This window comes from Populus trichocarpa, chromosome 10 (assembly GCF_000002775.5).
Source record: "Populus trichocarpa isolate Nisqually-1 chromosome 10, P.trichocarpa_v4.1, whole genome shotgun sequence".
Classification (NCBI taxonomy): Eukaryota; Viridiplantae; Streptophyta; class Magnoliopsida; order Malpighiales; family Salicaceae; genus Populus; species Populus trichocarpa.
Window position 1 is genome coordinate 20635449 of NC_037294.2, and position 14164 is coordinate 20649612.

At 31.2% G+C, this 14164-nt stretch overlaps 1 protein-coding gene across 1 annotated transcript; it reads left to right on the top strand.

The window, feature by feature from the left end:
• Positions 1 to 6894: 6894 nt before the first annotated feature.
• Positions 6895 to 12303, top strand: LOC18102751 (uncharacterized). Its single transcript, XM_024610174.2, has 4 exons — positions 6895 to 7640; positions 7949 to 8049; positions 10760 to 10887; positions 11770 to 12303. The coding sequence occupies exons 1-4, from the start codon at positions 7613 to 7615 to the stop codon at positions 11885 to 11887; spliced, it is 375 nt and encodes a 124-aa protein (XP_024465942.1). The 5' UTR covers positions 6895 to 7612; the 3' UTR covers positions 11888 to 12303.
• Positions 12304 to 14164: the final 1861 nt, after the last annotated feature.

Genomic DNA, 14164 nt, shown 5'->3' on the forward strand with positions numbered 1-14164 from the left:
AGGAGAATTTAAATTTTAAATTGGATCAAATATTGGATTTAGAATTAATTGTAAAATTAAGAATATGAATGCTTATATTTCCTTCCTCCCATGAAGGGATTTGGATCGAAATTCTCAAATCTCCTATAGATTTTATTTGGATGGCAAATGAAGAAATTAATGTGTTGTTGCCATAAACATCACCTCACTAACACCGTCCCATTTTCCCTTTGCAGTGCAATTAAATACAGAGCAAAGACAACAAATTTATTTAGCCACTAGATGACTAGAATAATGTCTGCCTAGTGACAACAATTTCGTTCTGTAGTGATAATGACGCCCCCTCGAATGAGGAACAGCAGGGCTTCAAGTGAATTTCATGTCCATATATGTATATGATGTTCCTATGAATTGGGTATAAGCTACCGTTTGCTCACTATATCTTTTGACCCCACCTGGTATTTTTTTTTTCATCTTCTTTTTGAGGGGTTAATACCTTCTTATAGTTAATTTGGTAGAGCCTTTTTTTTCCTTTGAAACCCTTGTCACCACCAAATTAAAACTAGGGTTCGCACATAAGTTCAAGAACATACACACATTGAGAGAGATCTAGAGAAGAAGCTTACAAAACTAAAATATTTTTCTCGAGAAATTGCAACAATTTAGAGGATTCAGCAATACAGTTAATTTATGCAAATATAGTTAAATTAGGTTAATATAATATAGTAATAATGGTTGTTAAAGAGAAAGGTTTAGAATAGAATCTAACATTGAAATACACACACACACGTACGTATACAAACAGGTAGTGAAAAGGAGAAGAGATATTCATCAAACCCATAAATCTCTTGCAGGAGAGATTCCCACACTTGTGGTTCCAACACTATACACAATAAAGTGATGAATAAAGATTTTTTTCTTTATGGTGATACCTCATTGATGCCAAGAGTTTATCCAAACTCTCAAATATTTACAATTATAATTTGTTTTTAACTAGATTTACTCTCTCAAATAACATATTGTACAATTAAAAATTATAATCTCTATAGCTCATACAATAACATTTAGGATGATTGAATGTGTGTAAGTATAATGAGTGTGATGTTTATATTCTTGTGCTAGAATATAGAGATTTAATTTAGCACAATTTAGAGCATGATAAGATTGATGATTTCTAGTTGATTTTTCTTTTGGAATAGCTTCTATATCATATATGTTTAGAATCTCTTTTTAATTTTGCATAAAATATAGCTATATATATGTTTCCAAAAGAAACTAGCCTTTCAAATGCCTCTGACGGCTAAAGCGATCGATCGATTCAAATGACCATATCATTCGGTCGACTGGTTCCTACAAAATTCCTAAGTGTTCATCACTAATGAACAACGATCGACTGATTCACTTGGTAGATCCAAACAATCAACTGATTCAGCTTAAAAACCAGTTTTAGTAGTTTCAAACTTGGCAACCATTATTTATGCATGCAATGTAAAGTGTGTAAGTTCATTTTAGTTTTCTATTGAGTAAGATATACAGATATAACAAAAAATATTAAAATGAATCTTCAAGAACTAAGTCTTTACTTGCTTTGTATCTTGAACTTATTGATAAAGAATAAGACAATATGAGAGTTTTACTAAAGACAAATAAAAATTGACTAACTCGGGATTGACAAGGTGAAAAGAATGTCAATATTAGTTTATTATCTATATTCTATACACAAGCAAAAATTGACTATGATCTATTTAAAGAATCATATTTGGTGGAAACTACAAGTACTCTTGCTAGCTAGTAAAATGATGTATTATCATAAAAGAAGAATTTATACTTGATAACCTTTATTTCATGCATGAAAGAAGGTTAAGAAAAATATTGGCTAATGTTATGGTTGTTTGTACTTAGCAAAAGAAAGATATACCCTATGACATAAAAATTGCTTTAGAAGATCTAGTTCAATAATTCACAGATTATTAGATTAAGTCAAGTTATATGCATTTGTATAATATTAAAGACTTGTACATTCCTCGCAAAGAAAATATAGAAGGAGACAATATCAAGCTTGAGTGGTTTGTGAAGTTCAGATGATTAATTAATATTTGTACCCAAGAAGACATTGTTTGAAGGAGAGTCTCTCATTACTAAACTGAATATTTAAAAACATAAGCTTAAAAAATGAATTGTTGAGATAGGAAAAGATTTTCTAAATAAAAAAAGAAATTGTGTTTAAAATCCTAGTTCACCTTGTTAATTAAAATTCTTTTTGAACTAACACTACTAGAAAATTGATAAATACAAACGGAAATACCGAGGGAATATTTTTGTCGGTAAATTTCCGAGGGATTTTACTGACGGAAATATTCCATCGGTATATACCGAAGGAATTACCGTGGGAAAAAAATTTAAAACACAGCAAAAAAAAAATGTCGGTAAACTATGAACAATGTTCATCATGTCAATTACAAAGGGAATCACCGACGGAATTTTTCGTCGGTATTTTTCAGAAAGTGTTATTTGACGGTTTTCTGAAAAAATTCAATTAATTTAAAATTTTCATTAAAATATTACAGACAGAATCACCGACGGATTGAAAAACCGTCGGTAATTTTTTGGCGGTTTCTGAAAAAATTTTACGAAATTGAAAATTTAAATTAAATATTACCGATGGAATTACCGACGGAATAATTAAAAAATATTAATATTCAATTATCCGTCGGTAACGCGCCCTAATAAAAAGTCTGAATCCCCTTATTTCACAAGAGACAGACTCATTTCTTCTCCTTATCATTCTTCTTGTTCTTGTTCTTCTACTTCTTCTTGTTCTTGTTCTTGTTCTTGTTCTTCTTCTTCACAATATGTAAAAAACATCAATATATATATTTTTTCTCTTCTTTTCTCTCCTCATCTCCTTCTCTTTTCCTCCATGCATGGGTATGTCTTCTTCTTCTTTCTTTTTTTATCCTCTTAGTTTTTTTTTTAATTAATATGCTTAACGAAATTTTTTTTCTCTCCTTAGCTTCACTTGCAACTACATTAAGGTAAGATTTTTCTTTTTTCTTCTTTTTTCATGACTTTTTTCACTATATTTGTTTTTTATTTTATTTTTTATTGTTTTTGTTCTTAATAATTGTATAAATGTTGTTGTGAGATTTTTTTTTCATATGAGATCAATTTTTAGTTCATTTATTTATAGGATTTTTAAATTTTTAGCAATTGCAACTTTATTTTTTTCATATGAATTTTTTTAGTTGAATTTATTTTTTCATTTTATTTATTTGTTGCAAATTTGTTTGAGTTGATTTTCTTATTCTTTTTTCCAAGCATTTTGAGTATATATTATACAGTGTTAATTTATGCTAATTTAATTATTTTATAATTTTATAAAATGATTTTTTTTAAATGTTTTTAAATAATTACCAACGGAATTACCGACGGAAATTCCGTCGGTAAATCCGTTGGTAATAAAAAAATATTATTACCGAGGGATATACCGACGAAATGAAGCGGATAAATTCATTTTTTTATTACCAACGGATTTACCGACGGAAAAAAAATTACCAACGAAAGATTCACCGACGGAGAATTTCCGTCGGTGATTCCGTCGGTAAATTAATTACCGACGGAATATGTGTCTTACACCGACGAAAAAATTCCATCGGTAAAACTGTTAAATCTTGTAGTGTAATATTTAGAATCCTTGTTGTATTACAATAGTTTAAGTTTATGTTTATCCTATAATCTCTTTATTAATATAAGGACCACGTATATAGAATTTAAGAATGTAGAATATCAACCAATAAGATCTTGAAATGTTGAATCATTTGTGTGTTTAGTGGTTTATAATTAATTAATAAAAACAGCAACAAAATAACTTGTAAAAAAATGATTTTTTTTATTATAGTACCACATTAAATAAAAAGGGTTAAAATAACACTATTCAAAACATTATATAATCATTTGGTTCTTTGAAATGGCTTTCGCCATTAGAGTCGCCATTATCGTATTGCTCTCATGCTAAAAGACATTTTCAAAATTTCTCGTTATAGAAAGTGGGTGTCACGATTGAGTACTAGCCACGGTACACATAATAAAACATTCAAGTCATCTTCAAAAAGTTACAAAAACTTGACCTCATCATGAGCCATGCCCGTCTCTCTACCCTCTGAACTGTCGATCTCTTCCTCTCATTAATTTCTTGTGGGCAAGTATTTCTGTAAAACTTTCCGAGGACTATACTGTTTGAGCGTGCTGAAGGCCTCGGGCTCTAGATTAATAATTCATACGGTCCAAAACATCACTCTCCTTCTCCGTGCATATTTCAGACGAGGAAGAAAGAAACACAGATCGAGAGAGCAAAAAATCGGGGGGAAAGGGAGTGATGCATGCGCAAATTATTTTACATGTGTGACAGTGTAAGGATTAATGTGTTGGCTAAGAAATAAGTCAACAAAACAAGTATATATACGCCCTCGTTACTTGACTTTTGCATCTTTGTGGCCAGGGACCCAGACTTCTGTTAATTAAGTGCATATCAGCTTCCTATTCCCTGTTGTTTATTCACTGGCCGACATTCTGGTATCATATGCTTAAGAGTGTGTTTAGCAATAATTAAGTTCTTTAATTTCGGACATAAATCTAAATCACTTGATACAGTTGGAGGTGCCTTTTGATTCAGACGGATGCTTTTCAGTACTCTACTTTTGTTTCTTTTTTTAATGGATTTGGAAAAATTATTAGATATGTCGTACCAGAATTAATTAATATTCTTCTAGAAAATCTAGAGAAATATCTTCAATCTAAAAATATTTTTCAAGAAATACTTCTACTCGCACCACCTTTAGAATATTATTATATAGGGTCATAATTAGATATCTTTCAAAACCATGGTCTCCGTGAAGCAGAATTAATCTAATATTGTTCTTTCAGCTAAGATTTACTTTTAGTCAACTCCCAAATCTCACGTAAAATTAAAGCAGATTAAGTTCCTCATTAATTTATAAAGCAGGCCCAGAATTCATCTACTTGGGTTAATCTGAAGATTCAAACCACCCGTACAAGTCCCCACCGCTACTACTTGGGGCGTTGGAATGGATCCCGGCCGGCAGGATAATGTCCATAACAGTGTATCTTTATTATTGATTCCTTTTGCTGAACTGACAAATGGTGTAATGGTTAAAAGAATTAAAAAACAAAGATTTAGATATTAAATCAGTTTAAGGGTGTGTTTGGAAACGCGGTGCAAATCTTGTTTTCTTGAAATTTGATTTTTTTGCTTAATTTTTTTTTGTTTTTCTATTTTTATATTGTTTTGATATACCAATGTTAAAAATAATTTTTATAAAATTAAAGTAATTATTTTAATGCATTTCTAAATAAAAAACATATTGAATCGTAATCACTATCACATTTCCAAACACACCAAAAGTCTACTGGGATGCAATTATTGTATGATTTGTATTGTATCGTAGAGTGTTTTTGTTATAAATATATTTTAATTAAAAATATATCAAAATTATTTTATTTTATTTTTAACATCAATGCTTGTGATTTTTAAAAGCATGTTGTAATTTAATTTTAAAATCATGTTGTAATGTAAAAACAAAGAATAAAATTGATTGTGATTTTTTACTTTATAAGCATAAGGATAAATCATGAAAAAAAAAAGGAGTAGAAATTAAAAAATGAAGGTTACTTAATTCGGAGACCAAGACCGGCTGGATCTTCTATTGAATCCAAATGAAGGTTTCCTTGAAAAATGAATATTCATATGTTTAACAGATTAAAGTCCTTGCATTTTCACGATTTATATATATAAACAAATGAATTAGTCAACTAATATTATTATTTACGGTGTAGAAATAAATCAAAAATTATTGATACAAATCATGAAAGGTGGAAAATAGACATACAGGACAACCTAACACCTGTTGCTTTTATGTCGACCCTAATAATTCTATAAGCAGCCTTGTAATAGTATTAAAGTTGTGATAAAGATTATTTTTAAAAAATTTTATTTAAAAATATATAAAAAAAATATTTTTTTATTTTTAATTCTTTTATCAGCATATAAAAAAATAAAAAACATAATATAAAAATAATTTTTGACAAAAAAAAAAAAACACAAAGTACCGCAAAAATAAACAGCACCATTAACAGAAAAGGATTCTTATAAAGATATAGATATTGACTATTCGAATAACAATCACAGAAGGCTAGCTACATGAATCATTTGAAAGTATTTTGGGTTTGGCCAATGAAGAACAGATGGGGCTAGCAATTGACCGTGCAGAAAATAATCACACATAAGGGACTGTACGATCAAGAAAGAAAAGATCATATCCATCAGATCATCAAGAGAGAACAAAAATTAGACACTGGAATAGGGTTTCATAGCATTCCTGAAAGGAAATTGTGGTCTTTCTGATAAAAACTAGGGCAGGTAGATGGAGAAATGACTGATTAATATGCACAGATTGATTTAATTGTCTGGCTCTGATATATAATTAATTTTTAAATTACCCTGTATATATAAGGAGACAAACTGCACGTACACTCACAAAGACACATGCCTAATAGAGAGAATTTAAGGGGGGTGGTAGATGAATGATGGAACAGAGAGGGTGCAGCCAAATTAGGCAGCAAAGCAGCAAGGATTATTTGATCATGATAAGAACAGATAAAAAGTTAAGTAGAGAGAACCCCAGTTGCTTGATTAGCAAAACAGAAGTAATTAATATGTATAGGCTACCAAGAACATCACTAGTTAATCTTCAGAAAACACTGGCTTAATTAAATATTAAAAAACATCACAAAAATTAAGAACTGTTCCTCACAGAACATCGACTTTCAAAGTGATAAAAAGATTAGGAAAGCTAAGATTTACAAAAGATTGAATATTATAAGTGATAAGATGATGGTATAAAGGGAAAGGGGAAAAATGGTAAAAAGAGAGGGAAGTGATGGAGATAAAGAAGAAGATATTAAAGATGAATAGATAGATAAATTATCGTTGTTGCAGTACTTCTTTCTTTCTCTCTTTCTTGATCACTTTTTATTTAAATAAAGGAAAAGAAAGAAGAGAGACAGAGAGAATCCATGTGTTTCCAAGCACTCCCAGACAAAATGAGCTTCTGAGAAGAAAAGCAACCTTTGCTTTACGACCCAGAAAAAGGAGATTTCAAACCACCATAAGGGCTAGCTTAGGAAATTGCGTGGTTAGTAACCCAACCACACCATCTCCACCTCTCTCTTTCTCTTTTTGTCTGATCTCTCTCTCTCATATGGTGGTGGCTCTCTATATTTAGGCGCAAGCTGGGGGTGCAAGTACAACCCCACATCTTTCCTTCTTTCCCTCTCAATATAACCACGCATAAACCCCACAAAAAGTAAGCTCATACACACCCTTCCCTAAGTCGCTGGTTCGCTTGATTTATGCCAATTCAAAAGGACTAATTTTTTTTGTGGGGCTTTGAAACCATTATTTGATTATGACCCGGTTTCTATTTCCCATAGATCTCTCCTCTCCCCTCTCCTCCTTAAATACCACTCTACCTCCCCTCCTCTCCCCCTCTCTCTGCCCTAATTTTGACGCTTCACTGAAACACACCCTCTCTTCAACTTCATTGTTTATGTATGTATGGTGTCCATGGGGAAGGCAAGCTGTGGTAGAAAATCTGTTACCTTCTATTTATATGCATGCGCTTGTAGTTCATGCATTCATTCATGTTAAGTAGTGTGCATCCATGCAATTGTGGGCTGCATAAGCTCATACACACATGCCTGCATGCTTAGTAATGCAATATAATGCATGCATACATGCATGTTTTAACCATCATGCATCCATATATATTATATGTGCCTGGCTCCCTGTATGCCATTTGCAGAGCCCACCGGTTCTTCGATGGCCTCCGTGGATGGCGTATGAGGAGCCATGCATATTCACATGTATATTATCCATGGTTTTCACTTGCAGATGGAAGATTTATACGGGCTCTTAGTCCAACTTTGAAGGCTAGAGTCTGCAAGGGTAGCATTGTAATTTTCAAAAGAATCAGGTTCTCTCTGAAAGCGAAGGTACATGTTTATCCTCTTCTCTTCGAAACATCACCCCTGTATAGTTTTTAGGGTTTTCATGATGTGATGTTGATCTAAAGGCTTTGCAGGAGAAATTATTTTAACATGACTAGCCACCACCCTTGTAACGAGGGATCTGATCAGAAATCTATTTTTTTAGCTCTCAAAATATTACTGTGGACGAATTATAATTGTTTGTACCTGACAACATAGGAGTTGCATTATGCCATCCATCTCATCATCTGGCTACATGCTTGTCTCAAGAACATGTCATATGACCTAAAGTCACGGTGTCATGTCCTATAAACTTAGACCATAAAACAAAAGGGGGGAGAAGAGACAGATCATCATGATCACAATTTATAGCCTTTGTTCTTTGATAATGGGAAACAAGACTGACGAAAACCCTTTGTCATTTGTTCTATAGCTAGTGTCCAAGTTGATTTGAGTTGGTATAGATTAATATCAAATAATTGCTTTGTCTTATTAAGAAGTTTCATTGTCTTCTGCTCAATGTTTGGCTTTGAATGTTAATCTGCTTTTTGTTGTCTTGACTTCCCTTGTGATTTTGATTAACCACCATGACCACAACTAAATCTAGGTCTTGTTTTTGCTTTTCTGTGTCTATATATGGTTACTATTAATTTTCTTTTTACTGATATAGAAGGCATATATATATATATATATATATATGCTAATTGCTGGTTAAATCGTTTGAAAGGGAAGGGTCTGTCTTGTATTTAACAAAAACAACAACTAATACTCCTATTATTAGTCAACACTAAAAGGGTGCTGCTGAAGTTGGCTTAATTAGTAGCCCAAGTGTGTAGAACTTCGCTTTTGGGTATGCAGCTGGACAATGTGCAATGACAAAAAGAACTTGGAAAGGTAACTCCATTCAAGCTATCTATATAGTAGAATGGGTCTAAAGAACAAAAGCTGCAAGGCTTTTTTCGATTTTGTTTGTGTTGTGGATACAATCATGCATTCCATTAACCAAAGAACAACCTTTTACCATCCATTTTTTTTTTCTTTTTTGCTTTAGATGGATAGTTATAAGTCGAGTTGTGTCCAAGAGATTCTAGCCAGCTCTCCTGCTATAATAAATCGAAAGCAGAAGACTAATTAAAGTACTTGAAGATGAATAACAACACAAAGGGTTAGATCGAATTAATATGAGTATTATGATTGTCCTTGTTTTCCACAGAAAAATAAAAAAAATCTAATATAGAGAGTAGTGATATCACCTGCATGCCCAGATATAATGAACACAACCTGCTTTAGGTTTATCAGCATCAAAGGTAGAGGCATAATCATGCTCGCCACGCACGTCCGGCCAGGGATTCAAGAAAGAAAAAGAAGTATGGATTATGGGGAAAGTAAAGTAGTGAGGGGGCAGCAGCAGGATTATGATTATAGCTTCTAGGGAATCTCATACAAAAAGAAATGGACCCTCTTCCTCTCTGTCACTTTCTCATTGGCCACTAGAGAATATGGTATACAGTCAAACAGGTCAAAAGGACACCAGTGAGGCCAGATTGGGGACCACATTGGAGATCTACTGTTCAAATGGGATCTTTTTAAAAAAATTAAGACGGTAAATTAAAAGTTTTGTCATAAAAACATATTTTGAAAAGAAGAAGAAGAAATGATATAGTATACATGATATTTACATGTAGTTGTTGTGATTTAAAATAATAATATTTAAATATATTATGTTTTGAAGTGTGATAATTGTTATTTAGATAGTGGGTTGAATATAGTTATATAATTGGTTGATTGTTTTAAATAAAAAATTATAAATTTATTTTTAAAATATGTTTTATGAGTAAAAATATATTTTTTTATCCCACCTTTAGACTAAAAAATAGATTTCAATGAAAATTATAAAAAAAATATTGATTATATAATAGTTTTCACAGGTAACTTTAAGTAGTTAGATTACATGGATGGCTTATCAGTTGTATTTATGGACTAATATAACAGGTCTAGGTCCAGGAAGAGATATGGTCACGCTAGACTAGTTAAAAAAAACCATTACTTTTGATCCAATCATTGGATTGTGTTCAAATTTTTACAGGATTTTCTAGATATCATTTTTCTACTCTAACCATTAGATCTTTAGATTTTAAAAAATCTCACCACGGACGCTGATTTTAACAATTTTGTGATTTTTTTTATAAACCGGTTGACTGATCAGTCTTGAATTTAAATAAACATCACGATTATAAATCGCAATATCAATTTAAATTTTTTCATGATTCGCAGCCGTGATATTTAATTAATATCATGGTTCTTAACTAAAACTATACTATTTCATCAAAACTTTTTATTTATGTTATCTCACCATTTATTATATTTGCATTTTACATGCTAATTGGTTAATTTATTGGTTGAAATGGGATTTTTAATCTCTCTACTACCCGTTTCTTTTCCATGATTTATGTTGTTTTCTAAGAGAAAAGGGGGAAACACAGAGAGTCTAATAATCTACAGAGAACATTATACCCGGATTGATCAGGGGGGAATGGTGAGAAAAGAAGAAGATTGTACCTTCTTTGTTAGGGCTCAGCTTGTCCACTGTTTGATGTATCAGAGAGTAAATTCTATGCTATGCTATGCTATGTCATGTCTTACCTAAGAATGGCGGTGAAACATCATGTGTATGTTTGTAACATTTCTACATTGTTACACAAAATCATGATTTCAGGCTTTTGTGTTCAGAAAGAAATCTTCTTTCACATACAGAGTTATGCACGTTTATGTTGGGGGCGGGGAGAAGATATATGATGTCGTTCTTCCAGCAGACAGCACATTTCTCTTTTTCCTATGTTTCAGGTAACCTCGCATGGCGGGGGCAAAATAATTTTGTTTTCTTAGATCATATATATATATATATATATATATATATATATTCAATTATTTGATAATTTAATTATGTTATGATAATTTTGTTTGGATGTTATTATAGTTGTTATAATTATATTTATCTGTGTTCTGCTGTTTAAACAGGAATTAATAGTAATTAATGGATATTTTATTTATTAAAATACTTAACCTGGATTTTTATATATATGATTCTGGTATTGGTGTTTAAGTTTTTTTATTGATTGAAATTTAATTTATAAAATTCCTATTCTAAAAATAAAATTTTAAAAAATATATAATATATTCATTTTCTCGATACATTAATGTTCATTTTTTAATTAAAAAAAATACTATTATATCATTTAATTTGGTAATCTTAATAAGAATAAAAAATTAATTGAAAAGCAACATGGTTTCAAATAATTCAATATCCATACTATCATGAATATGTTTAAAATTAAAAAATCTTAAAAGACTTTGAACGAGCATTGATCGATATGGTTTAAAAGATAGTTTTTTTTTGTTATTTTTATTTTATATATAATCAACAAATATTATATATATATATAGATTAAATTGAAGTTTATATTATGAGCTTTCAATTGGTTTATATAAAAATTATTTATAAAAAACATATGTTAAGAAATTGTTATTCAAAGTTCCTTTTGTGATTTTTTTTCTCAACTTGGTATCACTTTTTTAATCTCTCTCTTTTTATTTGAATATGGGTAAGACGGATCCATATTATATGTTAGTTTTATAATATATATATATATATATATATCAGAACACTATTGGTTAAAATAACATATATGCAAGTAAATCATGTGTTTGTCTTTCTTACCTGGCAAGATGCGTTTTCCCGATGTTCTTTCATGAAAATGGTGGAACCCATATCAAGTTATCTCAAAAGCACGTTGGGTTTTGCCATGATGGGCTCTCAGATTCTTTCTCGGCGTGTCGGGTATAATTCTTGTGGATTTGGACCTCATGGAGATGCCCCATGGTACCCTAATCTTCTTCGAAGAGTAAAGCAAATCAAAATACAGCTGATGTTAAAACTCATGCGCACAGATATAGTACTGCAAGAATCATATGAATACAGGCTTCGATCAGTTCAGAGGGGAAGGGAAAAAAATACATTCTGAGTTAACTTGATTTACTTGCATCAGATCTGATCACTTACACAAGATGATGTTGACAGGGAGAATAAACTGGGTAAGATGATGCTTCAATGGATAAAACTGCAGGGACCATAACGTCTCGAAATGTGCAGAACAAGCATAAGATTCTTTCCATATTACGTACTTCGGACTGCATCATGTAAATCTTAGCTAAAGAAATTAAAGAAGGACCAAAGCAGTACATGCATGCATGATCTCATTACCCCTCTCTGTTTTTTTTTTTTGTAATAATTGTTCTTATCATCTCTTTCAGTGCTGAGAAGCCTAATTCTAATTGTTCTTTCTAAAGCAATATTAATTTCTTTTCTCATGAACGTCTAGCGTTTTCTTATTATTTTTAAAATTGATTTTACTTAATACAACAAGTATACTACTACAAAGGCATAGAGATTCACCGGTATAGTGTGGTGACTATTTTATTTTTCCTATAAAAAAATAAATACCTTTAGATTAGGAGTATTTTGATATTTTTACATGATTCATAAGTTATTATTGATTTGTTTGGGTGTATTTTTTTTTCTTTTCAATGTATTTGGATTGGGTGTGTCAAGGAGCACTTGATCCTTCTGCACAAGGTTGGATTCGTCCACCAATTCCTTCAACTTAACGACCAAACGATTCAACACATCAACCGGGTTGATGTGTGTGACTGTTTCTTCCCATTCACAGTCATCAACTAGAATAACATTAAATATTTCCTTCTTCAGACATTCTCTTGTATAATGTAGTCTACCACAGATAAAACAACCTCCACCTGGTTTGGATTCTTTTCATTGCCCTTCAATTTGTTTCCCTTTACCCTAGTCAATAGCAGGTTTGAACCCTCCACCACCGAGCTTCTTCTTCTTCTTATTTTCTTCCTTCAAATCTATTTCCAGCATCAAATCCAAGGATTCCACCATTTTAAACTTCCCTAAACTCACAGATTCAACTTTTAATTCATGATGAATCCTATAACAAAAATCTGATTAATACAAATTACAAAAACACCAAATCAAATTAACAATCATATAAATTATCTAAATTTTATAATTATTTAAACTACTAAAAATATTGATAGATCGAAATCTTAACGAGCTTAAGCCCCCTTAAAAAAGTCCAAAAAACCTTAAAAAGATTAAAAAACATCCTCATGGGCTCGAGCTACCACGCCTGAGCTCAACTTCTACCAAGATGCATGGGCTCGAGCATGGAATCCGGAGCCTACTATTTAGGCATGTCCACTGTTGGGTGTGTTTCATAGTAGCCTCATGAGCCTAGACTAATACACCCGAGCCCAACATGCTTAAGTCTAGACAGTGTTCCTGAATTCTAAACTAATTTTTTTTTTTTTATCTCTAATGGGCTCAGACACCTTACCCGAATCCAACACTCTTAAAATACCATAAGAATAAAATTACACTTCAGTTATCCTCTATAAAACGACAAAACTCATGGTTTATAAATACTACATGAATCCTTCAAACTTAAGATTCTTAATCTTTTTATTTTTGATACTTTTGTAAATATCAACTACCAACCACATTGGCTTACTTAGCATCACCAGCAAACAATCACTTAGACTTTTTATATCAAGTTACCAAAAACCTTGACTAAAAAAAATAAATTAAATTATATATCAATCTTATTCCTAGATATCTTGAATTTTAGGATTTATCATCCAGTAACCAGATTTAAGATTTATTAAAAGGAAAAGGAAAGGAATAGGAGGAGGAGGAGGAGGAGGTCCAACGCAATGAATTAACATTACGATATCCTAAAAGGTGTGTTTTTGGGGAAGGGTTCACGCAGAGAAAGAAAAGGACTAGTGGTTAATGATTTTTAATGATCCTGATTGATTCTTAAATATTGATATAAATAAAAAGTTTATTTTAGAGAGAGAGAAAAAAGAACAAAGAAATAGCAAGTCCTTAGACTACCTGTCCTTCTTGATTTCTAGATATTAATAATGAAAGAATACAATAAATAAAGGAAGAATAATATTGAATTATTTAATTAAAAAAAATAATTGAATTATTTAACACAAAAATTTAATGTGTTCAGATTGTAACTACTCAATATAT

Coding starts and splice junctions, on each gene's coding strand:
- LOC18102751 (XM_024610174.2), top strand. CDS start 7,613: ATGGTGTCCATGGGGAAGGCAAGCTGTG. Junction 7,641..7,948: donor CATGGGGAAGGCAAGCTGTG/GTAGAAAATCTG, acceptor TTTCACTTGCAG/ATGGAAGATTTATACGGGCT. Junction 8,050..10,759: donor GGTTCTCTCTGAAAGCGAAG/GTACATGTTTAT, acceptor TCATGATTTCAG/GCTTTTGTGTTCAGAAAGAA.